We start from the raw sequence: 22,898 nt of genomic DNA on the forward strand, positions 1-22,898 counted from the left end.
AGATAACACTTCTCGGAACCAATTTCCAGTTGTTTTCACTTTTACCATCATCCCTCCAAAGCACCCTTCCAGCCCCCAAGGGAATGGAGAAAGGAGAACAATATACAAAGCAACTGCAAGATGGGGGTATGTGTGGGAGGGTCCTCCTGCTCTTTTCCTGAATGTTCAAAGCAACAAACGGAGCAGTGTGAATGTCTGGTGATTGAGCGGAGGAACAAACAGGCTGGGTGTGCCTGTAGGCTGGGGTTGCAGTGGGTGTGAAACGGGAACTGGTGTCTGAGTGCCCTCCCTCTTGGGCCACCCACTTTGTTTTGGTAACTGTTTTACACTGATTTTTATAGAACTCATAAGGTGTTTTTGAACAGCACTGGGAGGCTTATCTCACCCTCTCCTGGGCTCCTGCCTCCCTGCTGTCGGGAAAGTTGATGTGTCCTGGCCTTGGTGGCTGTATATTCCACAAGACAGTGTACCTTATACCTACACGTCTACACAAGGCACACAAGTTCTCATAAAACAGTATTTTTTTTTTTAAAAAGGAAGAACTATTGGCTTGTGTGTATTGTTAAAAATTATAACAACCACAGCACTCTGATTTCCTTTTTTACATATTTTGCCTAAAGTCAAAGGAGGGATTACATGGTATCTAATCCTGGATACCTAAATCCAGTTTTTCCCACATTTCCTCCGATCCTCTGGCTGGGTTAGTTGCCTCTGCAGGGTTCCCATGGCACCTTGTGCTTCCCTCACACTGTATTGCTGTTTACCCCCCACAGACTGAATTCCCCAGGGATGAAGACCATGCTATTTTCCCACTAGTCACATAGAGCTTGGTAGACAGGCGGCCTTGAGTAACGTTTGATGAATGAATATATGAAAGATCTAGTGCTAAATCCCGGTGTTGATAAGTCCTGGGCCCCTGAGACTCTGGAATGACCCTGGGACAGTTATGTGGCCCCCAAGTCATAATTCTTAATCTTGTATTCCTTGGTTCTGACCTGGAATGCTACCCCCAGAGAACTGTGCAGTTCCTGAGCTCCTCCTATAGGCCCCTTTTCCCGGTCAGCATCCTGACCTACTTCCCCTACTCTGAGTCTGGAGATCCAGCCCGCCTATTGGTTGACCACTCTTCACTTTCTCCCTGCTATTGAGTCCCATCTAGACCTGTCGGAATCATTAGACTCTCTGATGCCAGTCATTTCTGGGATGAAGTGGGGATGAAGAGGAGGAAAAAGGAAGGTCAGCCTTCTATTTCTAACACTAACCTTACGTTCTCTTTTGAGCCATGGAGGCTGAAGAGTCTTGCTCCTATGGCTCCCACTGGTAGTAACGGCTGAAACCACCGTCCCCAACAGTTTTGTCTGGCCTCCTTTGCTGAGCAAATGCTTTGGTCAATTGTTCTGGTTTCTGGAGAACTGCTCTTGTTCTTAACATTGATGTTAAGCCTCATCCTTAAGGAACAAGTGAGTTGTCTTTTCTTTCTTTTTTCTTTTTAAAGAAGTAGCATTTAAGATATATGTAGGAATGGTGGCACTTTTCCTTTTTGGAGATGTGCCTTTTACACTTGAAATAGGGCACATTACAGATACCTGGAATAAGAAGATGAGTCGATTGATTTCACATCACCAACTGCCCTCTTTTTTTTTCAAAAGGAATATGTGTTTATTTTTTCTGATGATAAAAATGATACAGAGGTTTGTAAAAGTTCAAACATGCATAAGAAGAAAAAGCGAGAATAAAAATCAGCCAAATGCTCTTCCCTGAAGCCAACAACAGTGTTTGAGCATGAGGTGTGGGCATGCCTGGGCAGAAACACATTGCCTGCCACCACCTACTAGCCTTATGGTTTAGGGCAAGTTACTTAATCTTTCTGAGCTCCAGTTTACTCATTGTAAAACAGGGATAATAGAAGGTGAGTAACAATATTTACTTGTTTTACAGAATTGTTTTGAAGATCAAATGAGAATTTCAAATAAAAGGCCTAGCATGGTGTTTGCACACTTAATACACTCAATAATAACAGTGAACAATATGTCAGGCCTCCTTGATTCTTCATCCAGTGTTTTCCCCCCTGAAATCTCACTGCCTTCAACGTATTAATAATTGAACTTAACTCAATAAATATTTACCGTGTTTCCCAGAAAATATAATTATAATATAAGACCGGGTCTTATATTAATTTTTGCTCCAAAAGATGCATTAGGGCTTATATTCAGGTGATGTCATCCTGAAAAATCATGCTAGGTCTTATTTTCCGGTTAGGTCTTATTTTCGGGGAAACGTGGTACTGACCACCTATTAGATGCTGGTGTTGTTGTTGTTATATTAGAATGAGGCCAGTTCTAAAATCCTACTTAATTATTAGTTTAAGCAAATCCTGTCTTGGAACCTATATGGAATCATTTCCTTTTCACTCTTCCCACTAACATAAAACTGACTTACATCTAGGTCCTTTATATAACTACATATATAGAATTTAATAGGGTTGTTTGAATATCAAATGAGTCATTCTCTGCAAGGTACCCACAACAGGTGTTCAATACATATAGTTATATCACCCCAACAATGCACAAGACTTTCTCACCTGTGCTTATGGGACTGAAAGTGCTCTTTTCTGGTTTACGTTTGACCCTAGAACTAAGCTTTCAGGCATGATTGAGATAAAACTCTGATCTTCTGCACACAGTCCTGGGCTTGTTTGCCAGCTGTGAGTCCCTCCCTAACCTAATCAAAGATCCGTTCTCCCTAATTTTCCTTCCCCTTGTCCTCCTAACAATTGCCCTGACAACTCCCAAGATTAATTTCCCTTTGCCTGGAGTGTATGTTCCCACATCCTGTAGATATTCAGTATATACCGTTTGTTACTTGGCTTTCATTGAAAGCCATTCTCCTTTGATTGATGTGTACAGGATTCCAAAGTTCTACAAAAAAATGTATTAGTGTTCACTGTTCTCATTATTGGTTTTCCTGTATGCAGTTATAAATTAATAATGAGACAGAAAACACAATGTTTAAGATCCTGGATGCTGGAGCTGATTGCTTGGGTTATAATTCTGGCTCTGCCACTTATTCTGTGATCTTGGGTAAGTTACTTAACTTCTCTGTGTTAATGTTTACTTATCTAGAAAAAGGGGATAATAACAGCTTTGCTTTCTAGGGTTCTTTTGGTGATTAGATGGGATAATATTTGTAAAGCACTTGAAACAGAACCTGGCATATAGTTAGTAGTAGATAAGTGTTGGTTATATAATAGTTACCATTTATAGAACACTTAGCTATCTGCCAGGTACAGAACATGTTACTTTCAATCCCCTCAATCATGCAAAGTAGACAAATTATGTGTAGTGGTGTGCTAGAACTGGCCTGTACTTGCTTATGAGAGCCGAATGATAACATTTCAGAAAGTTTGCAAGTCAGTTGTTAAACAGAGCCTTACTAAAAATTAAATTCTATAAATTCTAAAACTTTAATTCTATCAATTAAGTTATATTAAAAACAAAGACAACAAATATTCAAATCTCATCACTTTCTAATTATTTTACTACATGGTTCTACCCTCTGTGCTCTTTTGATTATTTGTTTATTGTACTTCTATGGTGGAAATAATGGTGTGATGTTGTGCATCTCTACCTGTGTTTGGTGACATCAACAGTAGTAGCTTGAAATCTGCTGTGGTGGGAGTATTTACACCACAGAAGTTGGCAACCACTACAAATCAGGGCTTTATTTTATTTGACAAATTAGTTGTTGAACAATAGGCCACAACATATTATTGTCCATTCTTTAAAGGGACCTTTTTCTAATCCCATTCTAGTCCCATAACTCCATCCCAGACTCGGAGATACCTTCGATCATTAATCTTAATTTGATAGTCCCATTACTGTGTTGCCTGGGGTCCATTTTTGTCCCTTATTCCTTCTTTCCAGAATCTCTTTTCTTTTGTCCAATAGTAAGATTGAACTCATTCTTTCTAATATCTGTACCTATTTCCTATTTTCCTGGTTTGAGAAGGCTTGGCACAGTAGTTAAGATCCCTCATATACCGTGTTTCCCCAAAAATAAGACCTAGCCGGACCATCAGCTCTAATGCGTCTTTTGGAGCAAAAATTAATATAAGACCTGGTATTATATTATATTATATTATACCCAATATTCTATTCTATTCTATTCTATCCTGGGTCTTATATTAATTTTTGCTCCAAAAGATGCATTAGAGCTGATGGTCTGGCTAGGTCTTATTCTCGGGGAAACACGGTAATCACTTTTCTTAAACTTTTATTGGTGCAAACATACAGAAAACTATACACATCACAAGTGTACAATTCAAATCATTTTCACAAATTCAACATACCATGAGACCAGCACCCAGATCCAGAACCAGAACATTACTCTTCTCTCAGAAGTCTTCCAGTTTCTGCCCTCCCACGGGTAACCACTAACCTAGCTTCTAAAAGTCATGCAACTCTTTTAATATTGCATATCTAGCACTGTGTTGGCATATTTAGCCAGGTAGACTATTATCTGCTTCCTTTGGTGTTGGGGTAGTATCAAGACTCTTTCTGGTCAATTATCTTGACTTATATCCTACTCCTGTGGAACAATGACAAGAAACTTGAGTTCCAATCCCAGCACTACCACTTACCCTTGTGACCTGAAAAATCCATGTCTCCTGTCTTAAGATTCAGCAGTCTAGTCTATAAAATATGGACAAACACAAGGCATTTGCAGAGTTGCTATGAGGATTAAATGAAATCTCACTTTCAAAGTACCTGGTACACACAGAAATACAAAGGATCATACAAGAATATTGTGAAAGACTATATGCCACCAAATTTAATAACCTTGAAGAAATGGAGTTCTTAGAAATATATAACCTTCCTAGACTGAACCACAAAAAACTGGAAAATCTAAATAGACTGATCAACAGTAAGGAAATTGCAATAATCATTAAAAACCACCCAAAAAGTAAAAGTTCAGGATGGCTTCACTAGTGAATTCTACCGAACATACAAAGATGATTTAATACCTGTCCTTCTCAAACTATTCCCAAAAAACTGAAGAAGAGGCAATACTTCCTAACTCGTTTTATGAGGCCAACATTACCCTGATACTAAAACCTGGTAAGGATAACACACACAAAAAAGAACATCACAAACCAATATCTCTAATGAATACAGATTCAAATTCTAAACAAAATATTAGCAAATTGAATACAATGCATTAAAAATGATCATACATCACAATCAGATAGGGTTCATTCCAGGGGCACAATGATGGCTTAACATATGCAAAACGATCAATGTGATACACCACATAAACAAAATAAAGGATACAAGTCATACGATCATATCAATAGATGCAGAAAAAGCATTTGACAAGATACAGCATCCATTTTTAATTAAAACACTTAATAAAATGGGAATAGAAGGAAAGTACCTCAACATAATAAAGGCCATATGTAACAAACCCTCAGCTAGCATCATACTTAATGGTGAAAAACTGAAAGCTTTTCTCTAAGATCAGGAACAAGACAAGAATGCCCTCTTTGACTACTGCTATTCGACATAGTATTGGAAGTCCTAGCCAGAGTAATCAGGCAAGAGAAGGAAATAAAGCATCCAAATTGGAAATGAACAAGTCAAATTGTCACTTTTTGCAAATGACATAATTCTTTATATAGAAAACCCCAATGACTCCACCAAAAAAAAAACCCTCCAAAAACAAACCTATTAGAAACAATAAACAAATACAGTAAAGTTGCAGGATACAAAAATCAATGTATAAAAATCCATTGTGTTCCTATATACTAACAATGGAATTTTAGAAAAAGAAATGAAGGAAACAATTCCTTTCACAATTACAACAAAAAGAATAAAATACTTTTGAATAAACTTAACAAATGATTTAAAGGACACTGAAAACTACCAGACATTATTGAAAGAAGTTTAAGATACAAACAAATGGAAAGATATTCAGTGTTCATGGATTGGAAGAATCAACATAGTTAAAATGGCCATATTATTACCCAAAGCAATATACAGATTTAATGCAATTCCCATCAAAATCCCAATGGCATTTTTTAAAGAAATAGAACAAAAAATTATCAGATTTGTATGCAATCACAAAAGACCCCAAATAACCAAAGCAATCTGGAAAAAAAGGAACAAGTCTGGAGGTATCACATCCCCTGACTTCAAATTATACTAGAAAGCGACAATAATTAAAACAGCATGGTATTGGCAAAAAAACAGACACACAGATCGATTGAACTGAATTGAGAACCCAGAAATAAACCCACATATGTATGGGCAGATAATTTTCAACAAAGAAGGCAAAAACGTACAATAGAGAAACAAAAACCTCTTCAATAAATGGTGCTGGGAAAATTAGAAAGCAACAGAATGAAACTAGACTGCTATTTGTCACTAACACAAAAATTAACTCAAAATGGATCAAAGAGGTAAATATAAGACCTGAAATAATAAAATTCATAGAAGAAAACATAGGTACTAAACTTATGGAACTCGGTCTTAGAGAGGATTTTATGAATTTGACCTCAAAGGCAAGGGAAGATAAAGCAAAAATAAATGAATGGGATTGTTTCAAATTGAAAAGCTTCTGCATAGCAAAAGAAACATCAACAAAACAAAGAGGCAACCAGCCAAATAGGAGAAGATATTTGCAAACAACACCTGTGATAAGGGGTTAATATCTAAAATATATAAAGAGCTCATACAACTCAACAACAAAAAAAAATCTGATTAAAAAATGGGCAGAGGACCTGAATAGACACTTCTCCCAAAGACATACGAACTGCCAACAGATATGTGTATATGAGAATATGCTCAACTTCACTAGCTATTAGGGAAATACAAATCAAAGTCACAATAAGATACTGCCTCACATCTGTTAGAATGGCTATTATCAAGAAGATAACAATGGCTATTATCAACAAGTGTGGGAGAGGTTATGGGGAAAAAGGAACCCTCATACACTGCTGGTGAGAATGTAAATTGGTACAGCCACTATGGAAAATATTATGGAGGTTCCTCAAAAAATTAGGAATAGAATTACCATATGACCTAGCAATCCCTCTTCTGGGTATCTATCCCCCAAAATTGAAAACATTTATCCATAAAGATATATGTACCCTTATGTTCATAGCAGCATATTCATGGTGACCAAGACATGGAAACAATTGAAATGTCCTTCAATGGGTGACTGGATAAAGAAGATCTGGTACATACATACAATGGAATATTACTCAGCTATAAGAAAAGATGAAATACTGTCATTTGCAACAACATGGATGGATCTTGAGATTAAGCAAAATAAGTCAGACAGAAAAAGCCAAGACCCATATGACTTCACTCATTATATGGGATATAAAATTGAAATCACTAAATGAACAAGACAAACAAACAAAAACTCATAAACACAAACAACAGTTTGGTGGTTACCAGAGGGAAAGTGGGGAGAGGGAGGTAGAAAAGGGTAAAGAATATCAAACATCTGGTGACACAAAGAGATTTGATTTTGGGTGGTGAACACACAATGCAATATGCATTTGTACAGATGATGTGTTATAGAATTGTACACTTGAAACCTATGTAATTTTACTAACCGATGTCATCCTAATAAATTAATTTTAAAAGAGTTAGGAAAAAGAAAAAAAAAAAGCACCTGGTACAGTATGCCTAATATACCGTAATGTAATAGCCAAATGTTATTGATTTTGTGTGTCAGTAAATATGAGGGTTTTATGTATATTATCTCATTTATAACTCTAGCCAAATAGAATTCTTTAATATTCTCATTTGCTCTTTCAGTCTTTCACATCTCAGTAGACAAAGCATCACCATTTACTTAAAAATTAAGGTTCCAAATCTAGTATTTTTCTTGATTCCTGTCTTTCCTACGCTCTACTCATCTAATTCATCATCCGGTTTTGCTGACTCTAAAAAGAAAACCCAAGTCACTCAGTTCTCTCAATTTCTACTACCATTATCCTATGTTCAGCCACTACCATCCCTCACTTAAATATCTTCAGGAGAATGTAAGCTACATGTGAACAGACTCCACGTATTATTAATCACAGCTGTATGCCTAGCACCCCAACACCCAGAACGGTGCCTGGCTCTTAGTAGGCTTTTACCAGCTGTCTTGAATGAATGCATGGTGCCAGAAAACTTTGAAGTGGGTAATATTATTATTTCCATCTTATAGATTGCAAAATGGGCGTGCAGTGGTTAAATAACTTACTTAAGATCACACAAATACCCAAACCAGGATTCAAATCCAGGGTCTAACTTAGAGGCTGCAGGTTATCCACTATGCCGCCATATTGAACTACACTGGCGAATGCTTAAGTTAATTATTAAGGGTTTTTTAACTGATGTTAGGAGAAATTTTAGTTGAAATTCCCCAACCTGAAAACTTTTCCTGAGCATAAAGTTCATGTGCCCCTTCGCACAGCCTTGTAGAGGCATCATGATTTGGCTTCTCCCAAGTCTCGTCTCTCGTCATTGGCCTTTCTCCCCAACAGCCCAACTACTATGAACTCTTTTCTCTTCCCAGCAAATACTCCTGCCTCTATTCGAAACACTGCCTCTCTCTTCTGAAAAACCTTTCCTAATTTCTCAATTCTGAGAGATTATAACAAGCAGTACTTTATCCCAGCTGGCATCACTCAACTAAAATTACCGTATTTATTACTTTGTTGTTTATTGCTGTGTCCCCCGTGCCTAACAAGCGCCTGCAACAGAATAGGTACTTGATAAATATTTGTTGAATAAAGGTATGAAAAGGCAAGGATTCTTTCATCAATTTACAGATGGAAAGACTGTGGCTCCTAGAGGTCAGGTATTTTCCCCGCGTCAGTGACTAAGTGGCAGAGGTAACATTTGAATCGGCTCCACAGACAGCCCGCCCCAGACCACGCCCGCCCTCCTAGCTCCTCACTTCCGCCCGCTCCGACTAGCTCCACCTACTTCGCCAAGCGCCATCTCTCAGACTAGTTTGGCCCCCAGGCGGCCGCCGTAGCGCGTCTTTCCGTTGCTCTGGGAGACGACCCCGGCCCAGGGTTGGAGGAAAGACGTTTCCCGCCGGCGGGAGCTGCGGTTGTGGCGGCGCGGGGAGCTCAGAGACTGCGGGGCGCGGCGCTGCAGCACCATGGCGGACCAGCTTTATCTGGAAAATATAGACGAGTTCGTCATGGACCAGAACAAGATCGTGAGGAGCTAGGACTGGGGAACTCGGGCGTGCGACTGGGGAGCTAGGACGGGGGTCCTGGGCCCGGCGAGGGCGGTGGGAGCCTTGACCCCTCTGCGTGTGTTCTCGTGGGGACTGGCGGAGGGAAACAGGTCCCCCCACGCGCCAGGGCAAGCGAAGACTCGACAGAGAGGGCCTCAGGCGCGCGCGCAAGTCCGCGTCCATTGGGTGGGCGTGCTGGGCGCTGCACAGACTAGGGGCCGTGGAGGGAGGAGCATCGATTGATAATATTTCTAAGGCGTCTCTACACCTGTCTGATAAGGTGGTTGGAATTTAAAGCTCCAAGTTTACAGTTGAGGAAGTTGCACGGGTTTTAAGTGACAAGCTGTTTGACCTTCCAGCAGTCGGTTTCCTCTTACTGGAAATCTGGTATTGATACAGGCTTGACCTGTCTCAGGAAGGGTAAAGATCAAGTGGGACAGTGGATGTGAATACACTTTGCCAGTGTGAGGATTGAGTGCCTCCTGTGAGCTTTGGACACACATTATTGCATTTCATCTATGCAGTGACCCAGCCAGAGGTCGGTAGAAGTATTCTTAGAAAGGCAGTTGAAGCAGAGGGGCCAACTAACTTCTTTATTTGTGGCTAGTAAGGGATAGGCAGTTTACCAACTTCGGGCCGTCTCTGTTGCTAATGCTTTCTTATGTTACACATCACACTGTCTTTGCCTAACCTATGTAATACTTCCAGTTACTGGAAACTCAGCATTTTGAATTGGAAGACTTTGGAGAGAGGAGTGACAGTAGAGCTAGGGAAGGATGGAAGCTCTAGGCTTGACCCCCGGAGTTCCCAGTCTAACCTCTGATACAGAATCCATCCACCCCATTCATTTCCTGACCCATGCACCACCTGTTTCTTTAATGTTTGTATGGCTGCAACTATCCTTAGAAGTTTTTCTGACTCATACACTTCAAAGTAATCTAGCTTCTGGGTGAGTTTTAGGATTGTTTTCGGTGGAGGCCCCCAAAACAAAAAGGGCAGAATGTGAAATAAAAAAAGCAAAACATGGAGTGTAAGAAAAATAAGAACTTTTTCTTTGATGTATATACCATGTTTCCCTGAAAATAAGACCTAGCTGGACCACCAGTTCTAATGCATCTTTTGGAGCAAAAATTAATAATATTATATAAGACCGGGTCTTATAATATAATATGCTATAATACTATTTTAATATAAGACCCGGTCTTATAATATAATATAGTATAATATAATGTAATAAATATAATACCGGGTCTTTATATTAATTTTTGTTCCAAAAGATGCATTAGAGCCGATGGTCCGGCTAGGTCTTATTTTCAGGGAAACACGGTGTAAGCCTTCCTCTTTAGACTCTTTGCGTTGATTGGTGTAAAACAAGCTTTTTAGTATTTGTTAAGATAAATATGTCAGTCTTGCCTGCCCAGATGGATGGTTCTTGGTAAAACTGGGATAGTGGGGGACAGAGCCAGGAGTGGTTTCCAGGCTCTCGGCCTCATGTGGAAAGGTGCTCACTCAGGCAGTAAATGGTCATCAACTGTGATTGGATGGCCATCACCTGTGGCTAGTTGGCCGTCAGCTGTAACCAGTGAGCCATTGGCCACTAATATAACTGCTGTGGCTACGCTAGCAGCCAATGGGGGCTAGCAAGAAGATGGAGGCTGAGCTAGCAGGCGCGGATTGCAGTTAGCACGGCGGATGCCGCCAGCGAGACTATAGTGGTATGACTCCCCTATCTATGGCTCTGTGGGTGTTCCTTTTTGGCCTCATGATGTCCTGCGTTCTTATGTGGGGAGCGGGAGCTGAGACCCAGCATGACACCCTGCATGACAAATGGTATTTAGTATTATTTATAAGGCATAATCATCTAAGAGTAGGAATCTTTAGGAGCCTTTAGAATTGACCTGTACTCCGGAGTCATCTAATAAAACATTTAAAAAAGTTCTTTTTCTTGCAGGTGACATACAAATGGCTGAGCTATACACTAGGTGTTCATGTTAACCAGGCCAAACAGTAAGTCCAATTTACTACTAATTTTAATCACAGTGGAGTCTTGCTTTGCTTGTTTTTTGTTTTGTGTTGTTTTGCGTTTTTGGCTTTACAGATAGCCTCTAGGTTAGAACTTTTTTTTTCCCCCTGAGAAAATGGGAAAGAATATTATTTTTACTACATCTTACTACTTTTGTCTGTTATTCAGGAGGTTAGTAGACTTGTGTGCAAATGTGTGCTAATACATTTACTGACTTTATGTGTAGTCTTGCCCACTGGTTGACATCACTTTGTTATTTCATATTTATTAAATGGGCTAGCCAGTTCTGTTTCTATCTCAGATTTATGTCTGGTATCTTACAGCTTCATGACATTGTCACACATGCTCCTTAGGCCCATCTCTGGGTGTTATTGAAATACCTCCATAATGAGGTCAACAGGTGTTTGACACAAGCTGTATGTGTAACAGTAGAAAATGGGGACAACGATTTAAGTGAAACTAAAAAGGGGAGTGGTTAGGATGGTGTAGAGCACTGCCCTTCATGAATTTTGCTATATCACCTTTCCTTGCTGAAGCTTGTAGTCCAATGTGAGGCCAAAAGGGAAATTTTGTAATTCACTTCAAAATTTCTTGACCTGTAAATGTGCAGATGTTGTTTATGCCCCAAAGGAAGGGAGGAGTTGGTGAACAGGCTGACACACATATTGAGTCAAATACTTCATTTAGCTTGTTTTCTGAAGGTGGTCTGATTTTTCCCTATTCCTTGAATCGTAGGAATGTTCCATGAGTCTTAGAAAATCCCTGATCTCTAGAATGGGTTGATTTGGCTTTATTTGTGTTGCTGTTTGATAGATCTAGGAGTCTGATTTTGACTGGATGTTTATGCCTTCGCGACCTGAAACAATTTGCACAGGGATGCATTTGGACAGATTTTGACTAAGATTACCGTTGCTAAGACCAGTCCTGTCCCAAACCCAAGAGGTTCAGGTAATTTTGGGAATGGACACCTATAAGAGTAATTCTTTGTGGTGGGTATGGATGTTTAAATATAAAATGAAGTAATTATTACTATATAAGCTTGTTTGGATTTAAAGGTACATATTGGAGATGCAATAAAATTGCCTGCAATTTTACTGTAGCTACCCTAATTATCTATAATTTTTATAGAATTAACACACTATCGTTGCCTGTGTGCTAATTTCATCCCCAGTCTCTATTTCTCTTATACTCTAGCCATGCTTGCCTTTCTGTTTCTCAAATATGCCAAGCTCGTTCTCACCCTAGGACATTTGCACCATTCCCTCTGCCTGGAATGCTCTTTTCCCACCTGTCCTGATCCTCCAGGTTTCAGCTCAAATTTCACACATTACTTCTTGGAACAGCCCTCCCCTAATGCTCTATTTCAAGTATCCCCACCCCTCCCTAACTTTTTGTCACATGTATTTCTTTCGTTATTTTTTCTAACAGCTTAATTGAGAGATATAATTCAGGTACCATGCAACTCACCCATTGAAAATGTGTAAGTCAGTAGTTTTATTATATTTCCAGAATTGTGCAGCCATCACTACACTTAATTTTAGAACATTTTCACCCTAAAAAGGAACCCCGTATCTATTAGAAGTCACTCTCCATTTTCCCATAGTTCTCTACCCCTAGCCCTAGGAACTATTTTCTCAGTCTATAGATTTGCTTATTCTGAACATTTCATCTAAAGGGAATCATGTAACATGTAAACTTGTGTGCCTGGTTTCTTTCACGTAGCATAATGTTTTCAAGGTTTGACCATGTATCAGTACAATAAGTCTTCACATAATGTGGTCGATAGGTTCTGTGACCTTAAGTGAAATGACTTATAATGAAACAAATTTTATCATAGGCTAATTGATACAAACAAGAGTTAAGTTCCTAGGACATCTCATCACCATTACAACCAAACGATGTTATTTGAGGGCTTGCCTGAAGTACCATAAAAAGATACTTCATTCCTTTTTATGGCTGAATTATTCCATTATGTGGTGTTAGTTTCCTAGGGCTGCCATAACAGTAGTACAAACTAGGTGGCTTAAAAACACAGACTTTTATTGTCTCTCAAAGTTCTGGAGGCTGGCAGTCCAAAATTAAGGTGTCAGCAGGGCCACGCTCCCTCTGAAACCTGTAGGGAAGAATCCCTCCTTGCCTCTTCCTAGCTGTTGGGGGTTTACCGGCAATCTTTGGCTTTCCTTGGCTCGTAGCTGCATAACCCCCAGTCTCTGCCTTTGTTGTCTCATAGCATTCTCTCTGTGTCTGTGTCTTCACATGGACGTTTTCTAAGGATAGCAGTCATTCTAGATTAGGAGCCCACCACCTCCAACATGACCTCATCCGCAGTGATGCCATTTCCAAATAAGGTCACATTCTGAAGTACTGGCAGTTAGGACTTTAACATACCTTTTTTTGAGGGGGAAGGGAGAAACAATTCAACCCCGAATATGGACATACCACATTTTGTTTATCTATTCATCAGTTGATGGACATTTAGGTTGTTTCCACATTGGGTGTTATTAATGGTGCTACTATGAAAAATTGAGTACAAGTTTTTGTGCATACATGTGTTTTCAGTTCTTTTGGGTATATGAGTAGGACTGGAGTTTTTGGGTCAAATGATAAATCTGTATTTAGCATTTGGAGGAACTGATGAACTATTTTTTTTTTTTTTTAACTTTTTTTTTTTTTTTTATTGGGGAAGGGGAATAGGACTTGTGGTTGAGAGCCTGTGCTCCAACCAACTGAGCCATCCGGGAGCTCAGCGGAAGCTCATCTCAAGGTGCCGTGTTCAATTTTAGTTGCAGGGGGCACAGCGCACCATCCCTTGCGGGACTCAAGGAGTTGAACCGGCAACCTTGTGGTTGAGAGCCCACTGGCCCATGTGGGAATCGAACCTGTAGCCTTCGGAGTTAGGAGCATGGAGCTCTAACCGCCTGAGCCACCGGGCCGGCCCAAGATGAACTATTTTTAAAGTGGCCACGCTATTTTACAATCCCTCCAGCAATGTATGAGGGTTCCAATTTCTCCATATTCTTTTCATCCCTTGATTATCTGTCTTTTTTATTTTTTTTTAATTTTTATTTTATTTTTTTTTTAAGATTTTATTGGGGAAGGGGAACAGGACTTTATTGGGGAACAGTGTGTACTTCCAGGACTTTTTTCCAGGTCAAGTTGTTGTCCTTTCAATCTTGGTTGTGGAGGGTGCCATTCAGCTTCAAGTTGTTGTCCTTTCAATCTTAGTTGTGGAGGGCGCAGCTCAGCTCCAGGTCCAGTTGCCATTGCTAGTTGCAGGGGGCGCAGCCCACCATCCCTTGTGGGAGTCGAACTGGCAACCTTGTGGTTGAGAGCCCACTGGCCCATGTGGGAATCAAACCGGCAGGCAGCCTTCGGAGTTAGGAGCATGGAGCTCCAACCGTCTGAGCCAGCAGGCCGACCCTGTCTTTTTTATTTTCGCCGTCCTAGTGGGTGTGAAGTGGTATCAGTATGGTTTTGATTTGCATTTTCCTAATGACAAATGAATTTGATCATCTTTTCATGTGCTTTTTAGACATTTGTATATCTTCTTTGGAGAAATGTTTTTTATGATCCTTTGCTGATTTTTTCATTCGGTTGTTTGTCTTTTTGCAAAAATTTTCTCCCGTTCTGTGGGCTATTGATGGTGTCCTTTGAAGCACAAAAGTTTTTATTGTTGATGAAGTCCAATTTATTTTTTTTCTTTTGTTGATTGTATGTTTTATATAGTATCTAAGATGGCTTCGCCTAACCCAACCAAGGTCATGAAGACTTGTGTGTTTTCTTCTAAAAGTTTTGTAGTTTTAGTTCCTACACCAATAATTATCACTATATTTAAGGTTTCTATGAATCAAGTGCTTGTTAACATTAAAAAATGCCTCAAGTCTCACAATAAGAATACACTATAATTTTCAAATTAGGTATTGGCTCAAGCTAATTTTAAACAAGCACTAAAATGTGTAGTCACTATTTTTTCTAGGAATCATTTTGTAGATGCTGTAAGGAAACGACTGCTTTCCTTTGCACATGGCTATCCAGTTGATCCAGCCTTTCATAATTCCTATTACTGTCTGACATTTTCTTGCTTATTGTATGCCCGCCCCCCAGAATATAATCTCCTGAATGCAGGGAACACATTTAAGTTCATCACTGTTCCAGTTACTATTGCTATATAACAAATTACTTCAAAATTTAGTGGCTTGAAACAACTGTTTTATTATGCTCATAGATGTTTTTGGTCTGGAATTTGGGCAGGGCACAGTGAAAAGAACTTGTCTCTGCTCCGTGATGTCTGGTTTCTCGGCTGGGAAGTCTCAGCCGGCGGAGCCCTCTGTCATCGATAGGCTTCTTTGTGGACACGTCTGGCAATGGGTGCTGGCCAGGGGGACTTGGGCTGAGGCTGTTGAGCAGACATTGCATATGATCTTTCTGTCTGGTCTGGGTTCTCAGAGCATGGTGTCTCTGGGTAGTTGGACTTCTTACACAGCAGCTCAGGACTCCAAATGCTCGTTCTCCAGCACAAGGCAGAAGCTGGTTGCCTCAGAAGTCAAGCAGTGTCATATCTGCTTTATTCTTTTGGTTAAAATGAATCACTAGCTCTCCCAGGTTCAAGGGGAGGTGATGGAGTCCGCCTCTCTCTGGGTGTCTGTAGAAGAGTATGTGGAATAGGAGATGCTTGTTGTAGCCACTTTCGGAAAATATGGTATTCCACAGTCATTGCTTCTTCAGTGCCTAGCTCATATGAGGTGACAATAAATATTTGTTGAACGAATACTAAGCACTGTGGTAGATATTTTCACAAAGATTTATCCCACATAATCTTTATAACAATCCAGTGCAATGGGTGTTATTAATCTCTCTTAACAGATGAGAAAATTGAGACTGGAGTGTCCTGTCACCTTTCCTTATTTTACCTATAGTGGAAGCATTTGAAGTATCAGTGTTGGCACTGAGGGCGGTGACTGGGCATGATTGTTATTGATTTGCATGGATTCATTAAAGAAGTATTTTTCTTCAGTTCTTACTATATTTTTAGCATTATTTTCAGCTCTGTCGTAAAACAGCAAACCTGACAGACAAGGTCCTACTCATCACTAATTTATACAAGATAATTTAAGGTTGTAAAAATGCTGTGAAGGAATTAAATTGGGTTGGGAGAGTAGTGTACAATAAACACTGTGTTTGGGAGGAAATTATAAGTGGAACTGATGAGGAAAGAAAGTGAATTAAGATGAGATGATATCGTTAATCATGTCTATAGGAAGTGCATCTTGTAAGAATTCACATATGGAGGCGGCTGGTTAGCTCAGTGGGTTAGAGCGCAGTGCTCTTAACAACAAGGTTGCCAGTTCGAGCCCCACATAGGCCACTGTGAGCTGCGCCCTCCACAACTAGATTGAAACAACTACTTGACTTGGAGCTGATGAGTCCTGGAAAAACACACTTAAAATAAATAAAAGATTAAAAAAAAAAAAGGAACTCACATATGTTAATCACTCATATTTAAAAATGTTTTGCATATTTTGTTGATAAAATAAAATGGTGTGATCAAATTAGATAAACATGTCTTAGAGATTCTAAAGGTATGCAGAAATTGTTTTTTTCAGAAAGAGTGTGTGTAGTTTTGATGTTCCTGTTAATATAAAAGGACTGGGGTTGATTTGGGGAGACAAGTCCATAGAGGACATCTGTGATGATATAGGCAAGACTACAAGTTGTAGATAATTATTTAGCCAGCAAGCTTGAGAGCATCTTGGGCGTGGTACCTGCCTAGCATTTCTTCTATTAGCATGATCCTAACTAGCATAAATAAACCAAAATGTTCATGAATTGCTGTTACCCTGTCTTTCCTAACATAATTGCTGCATGGAAGGAAACACTAAAAGAGAACAAGATATAGAGGAATTAACAACAATGCTAAATAGGGCACATTTTTGTCCTCCAGGAGCTTATAGTTTAGGGGGGATGGCAGATACATAAACTAGTTAGAATACAGTGTGGTAAGTGCTATAATAACAGATGTGGGATAGGCTCTGTTAGAGATTAGAGGCAGGGGTACCCTGCGGGCCTGTGGTGTTAGGGAAGGCTTCCCAAAGGAGCCCAGAACTGAGGCGCTGTCTTGATGAGGAATTAGGTGGATGAGGCTGAGAAGAGTATTCCAGGCAGGAGGAGGGACATGACATATAAAGGAGCAAGGGAAACTGCAGAGTGTTTCATGCAGCTGAAAACAGTGTGTGTGTGGCCGAACGGTGAGAGAGAACAGGCCAGGACAAGGGCCTTGCATGTCATTGCCAGGGCGTTGGAGCTGATCCTTACGGGGTAGGGAGCTACTGAACATTTTTGAAAAGGAATATTCAGCTACTTTTCAGCATCACTTAATGACCAGTAGGTATCTCAGACTTCACATGCCCCAAAAGCTAATTCCTGATTTCTGCCCCACACCTACTTCTGCTTTTCCCCATCTCAGTGAATGACAATTTTATTCTTTGAGTTGCTTAGTCCAGTCATCCTTGACTTCTTTTCTCTCATACCCCACGATCAATCCATCAGCAAATACTGTTGTTTCTCCCTTTAAGTTCACCCAGAATTCATCCACTAATGTACTACCTCCATTGCTGCCCCCTAGTCTGAGCCACCATCATCTCTAGCCTGGATTACCTTAGTAGCCTCCTAAGTGGTCTCCCTGCTTTCTCCCTTGACTCTCGGCACTGTATTCTCCACACAGCAATCAGGGATCCTTCTGAAAGGTGAGATCATGGTATTTCTGCTCTAAACCTTCTAATGACCTCGTTGCTTCAAGTTCTGCATGTCTGACACTTGGCTCGGCTCTCTCTGCCACCACTCTTCTTCCTTACTCTGCTTCAGCACACTTGCCTCCTTTCTGTTCCTTGGACCTTGCCTACATTCTTGCTGCAGGAACTTTGCATTTGCCGTTCTCTCTGCCTGGAGCATTCTTCCCTCAGGAGATCCAGAGAGGTGGCTTCCTTAGTTCCCACAGGGCGCTGCTCATGAAGCCTTCCCTAATTACCTAATATAAATTAGCAAACTTCTTCTCGGGCACTCTCCATTACTCCCCCATAGATTTACTACCATCTAACATATATTTACATGGTGTGATCAAACAGTATAGTGTATGTTTAAATTAAAAAAACCAGTTTATTATAGTAAAAGATACATTGCCATTAATCCCCCTCATAATACTCCCCCTCACATTAAACACACTTATCCCGTCATTCTTGCCACTCGCTGAAATTCTGGAAGTCCTCTTTTGTGAGTGTCTTTTGTTGTGCTGTCGTGGCTGCCTCAATGTCCTGAATGATTTTGTCTTTGGGAAAGAGCTGGAAGTCGCACGGTGCCAGATCCAGTGATTAAGGTGGATGAGAACACACTATAATGTTTTCATTTGACAGAAATTGCTGTACCAGAAGCGATGTGTGACATGGAGCATTGTCATGATGGAGGATGATTTATGGCACTTTAAAATACACCTTCTCTCAACCGTAGCTCACATCCGACTGACTGCACCAAACAAGTTGGAACTTGTCACACACTGTTACTAAGGTTCAACGGGCCACTTCCCGTATCAAAAATCCCTGCCTTTCCATTGGATGGCACTCGGCAGCAGCATTCACCGTATTTTGTGATCACACCTCGTACTTACTTGTTTGTCTCTCTTTTCTACAATTTAAGCTCTCAAAGGTTGGAAACTTTGACTGCTTTGTTCATTGCTCTATCCCTAAGGCACAGAACATAAAGTATCTACTCAGTAAAATTTTGTTGACTGAATGAGTTGATTTGTATTTTTAACACTTTACTATGGCAGCCTCATGGATAATGTTGGTGGGGAGGGGGCAGAACTGACACTTGGAATTGAAATAGTCCAGTTAAGAGATTTGGAGGGCATGGAGTCAAGAATTACTTGGGAGGGAGAACTGATGAGATTTGGCAACTCACTGGCTACGGAGAAGCGAAGGATAATGACTCCCAGATTTCTGGCTTTGAGCAGTGATGGTGTCTGGAATAAGTGAAGCCATGGGGATGAATGAAATAGACCAACCATCCGGGTCTGTCCAGGACTGGCGGTTTTAGCACTAAGAGTCCGTGTCTCAGGAAACTCCCCTCAAATCCAGGCAGACCTGGATATTTGGTCACTCTAATATACAAAACCCCAACTATTACGGAAACGGAGGAGGTAGTTAAGTCTGTGCAGGAAATGGAGCAGAGGCTGTTCGAGGGGTGCCAGGGGACTCAGTAAGGCACAGGATCATGGAAGCTAAGAGCAGATACTTCAAGAAGAGTGGTCAACAGTGTAGGTTGAGTTTCCCTTGGAATTTTTGAGTTTCCAGCTGTTCTTGGCAGAAGTGTAACATGTTATAGAGACTTAATATATGTTTCTTAAAAGGCACGTATGTCTCTTTTGTTGTTGTTTTTGTTACAAAATCTGTAAGTTATTGAGGGGAGCCAACTTCTGATACTTTACGAGGATAAAAATTGAATTTAGGGATGTTATTAAAAGCAACATTATTTTTACATGGAGCATTTGGCAATCTCAGATTAATGAATACTCTGAATACTGGGCAGTGTGAATAAGCTGTTACATTCTGCAGTTCTGAAACAACATTGAATCTGAGTGATCATAAAACTGGAATTTCAAAGCTGGACATTTGTGATCATCTACTTAGTGGTTCTTAATGTTTTGGAGTAAAGATCTCTTGTGAAACTATTGAAAACCCTGAACTGTCTCCCCTCCAAAAAGCACATATACGTTTTACTTAAAATTTTGGGGGTGAAGGGTTATAGATGGCCACATGAATCCCAGGTTAAAAGAATCACTGGTCTAGTACTGCCCTCCCGTTTTATACCTCAGGATATTAAGAGGCCTAGAAAAATGAATTAACTTATCCAGGATCGCATAGCTAGACAGTGACTGAACTTATTCTTGGTTGTGTGTTCTATTCATTATATGTCATTGTCACTGTTTTATTGCAGGTTCAGTCCCTCTTGGCCTATTACTAGATTTATTTCAGTTACTTACTGGGTCATTGTGCCAACTTGATAAGTTGACCCCAACTTTTTGCTCTGTCCATAAACTGAGCAAAAATTCTGTAGAAAATTTGATGGACTATCAGATTTAATATACCTGACGTTTAAGTCACAAATTAAGAGTTGATGAGGTAAAAACTCTTATTAATGACTTTCTTGTCCCTTTGTTTGGAACAGGATGCTGTATGACTATGTTGAAAGGAAGCGAAAGGAAAATTCAGGAGCCCAACTGCATGTCACCTATTTAGTATCTGGCAGTCTCATTCAGAATGGATATTCGGTGAGTTCTCAGAATCTTATCATGAGCTTAAATATGTTTGAACTATAAACTGTTAAATAACAAGATAGGGGAGAAAAACCAAGATTTAGTATTATGGAAGTTTAAAAAAGCTACTTGAAGATGATTATTTTGGATTTTCAGACTCAGCCTAAAACTCTGAGAAGTTTTGGTAATGTCTTGGCTGTGATGCAGAGACTATATTTGTTACGCAGTTTTCCTGGGCAATAAGACATTAGGAGGCTGCTTCTGTTATTCCCCTTGAAGGTATATTAGGGACAATGCGGGTTGGTTTCCATCCTGTTCAAAATGTCAAGCCACACATGCAGGTGTTCAGAAAGAATAATTTTATTTTTTTTAACTGAAATTGACTTCGATTTGAGCATTCATTTTAGTAGGCTTATGTTTAAGAGGCTGAAGGATGAGGGTATTGGCCGGGGGCTGAGCTAATGCAGAAGTATGGGTTGGGAACATGTTTATTTTCATGCATCTTTTTAGAGTCTGTTCTGGTATGTGGTCGCCCCTCCACTCAGGTCACTGCTGCATCTTCATCATTCTGACCACAGAGCTTTCTGGGGTCTGCTGACTTTTTCTTAGCTACTTCCATATCCCTCCCAGGGGCAAAGGGATCATCCTGCTACTCCCATGACTTGATGAGCACCAGAAGCTCTGCCGAGATAACTCGTTCCTTCTACACCAGACTGATCCTTGGGAACTTTGATACTTCTTCCTCTCTGTTTTCCTCCCAAAAGGAGGGCATACCTCCTCTGTTCTCAGCTCCCCAAGCCTCCTGTCTGAAGGTCCTTTTGCTCTCACCACCACCACCAGCAGCCCCACAGAACTCAGCTCGAGGATCAGGGCTGCTCAGCGATCACTAATAATAGAAGTTTTCCTCTGCCCTTTGGATTTTCCCTCAGACTCCTAAGTTCAGAAGCTTGATGTATCAAAATACTGACTGGATTTGTTTTATAGCAACAGAGTCCCAAGCATGTGAGATTTAAATCTAGAATGACAATTGAGTAATTTACAAGGAGAAACAAGGTTGTCAGGGGCATCAGATCCTTTATACGAGTATTCTTTGACCAGCAATTTCTTTTCTTGTTGGTAAGCTATTTGGCAAGCCAGGTGATAATCAGGGTATTTGCAAGTGTAGAATCAGATGTCATATATCTGAAACACAAAATTAAGCAGACTTGATTCATTTAGTCTCAGAAGTAAACGTGGCACCAGAATCCGCTCTTTGTGTGGCTCTTGAATGGATGCTGCCCGAGTGTGCCTCTGACTAGCTTCTTTCCAAGGGTTAACTAGCTTGCTTCTGTCTCTCCGGTCAATGCCTTCAGTCTAGTCATAGTCAATTCTTTACCTGGGAATCATTGTGTTCCTTTAAAGCAGTGTGTTTTATTCTTTTTTTTTTTCTCGTCACTGATTCCTTTGAAAATCTGAAAGAAAAATTAATAAGTTGACATATTTATAAAACCTTGAGTGTTCACACATCTTTTGGAGCAGGGTCCAAGGTTAAGAATTTATGTTTTAAGATAAAGTTGTAGATTTTTATTCTAAGCCATATGACAGCGGCTCTTAATTTTCCATTTTTGGATAGTCTTTGGGGTTCAGGGGATTCCTGGATGAACTCCTGAAAGTACATTCAGATTGTGTTCCTCAGTGCATTCTTTGGAGACCATTTTTCAAAACAATGTGTCACCCATGTCAGTTAAAAACAACTATGCTGTGGCTTGCTTATGAAGGCCTTTTTTTAGTTGTTAAATTAATTTTATTTAACAAACACTAATACATTGCTTCCTATCTGTCATCACAAAGGCCTTTTATTTTTAAACTTAAGAGGGCATTTAAATTGTGCCCACCTTTTTTTTTTTTTAAGCAGCAGAATGCTTTCAAATGAAATCTTAATTATATTTCATATTAAAAATGTAGCAAGAGTAGCATTGCCGTGGTGGAAGTGATTGTGGAGATTTTGGATCCTGTACTGCCTGCCCCTCCACACAGCGCCACCGAGCAACTCTTTGGAACCTGTAGGATGACTGACCAAGTGCGTTTACCCACGCTGTTTTCCTTAAAGGGAGCCCTCCTACGGAAAGGCAGATTAAGCGTACTTTCAGGTTTTGTTCTTGTTTCTTTCCATTCTTTTTTAAGTTGTGTTTCTAGAAAGAAAAAAATACATGATAGGCTTTGTATTGATTTTTAAAACTGTAAATGCTTTTTATTTTTCCAATGGTTGTGATTATTGTAAAAAAATGTTTAACAATACATAGAAAGTAAATGCCTCTTTCTAATTTCATCCCAGAGAGTCTC

The 22,898-nt window shown here is 40.0% G+C and overlaps 1 protein-coding gene across 1 annotated transcript in view; it reads left to right on the forward strand.

Moving 5' to 3' along the window:
* The first annotated feature begins 9,013 nt into the window (after positions 1 to 9,013).
* Positions 9,014 to 22,898, forward strand: part of POLD3 (DNA polymerase delta 3, accessory subunit) — a 44,536-nt gene continuing 30,651 nt past the window's right edge. Inside the window, exons 1-3 of the mRNA XM_033121700.1 lie at positions 9,014 to 9,228; positions 11,201 to 11,256; positions 20,489 to 20,591. Of these exons, the coding sequence (XP_032977591.1) occupies positions 9,169 to 9,228; positions 11,201 to 11,256; positions 20,489 to 20,591 (219 nt within the window). The 5' untranslated portion in view covers positions 9,014 to 9,168. The remainder of the gene's footprint in view (positions 9,229 to 11,200; positions 11,257 to 20,488; positions 20,592 to 22,898) is intronic.

The sequence above is a fragment of the Rhinolophus ferrumequinum genome, chromosome 11, assembly GCF_004115265.2.
Source record: "Rhinolophus ferrumequinum isolate MPI-CBG mRhiFer1 chromosome 11, mRhiFer1_v1.p, whole genome shotgun sequence".
In the NCBI taxonomy this organism is placed as follows: Eukaryota; Metazoa; Chordata; class Mammalia; order Chiroptera; family Rhinolophidae; genus Rhinolophus; species Rhinolophus ferrumequinum.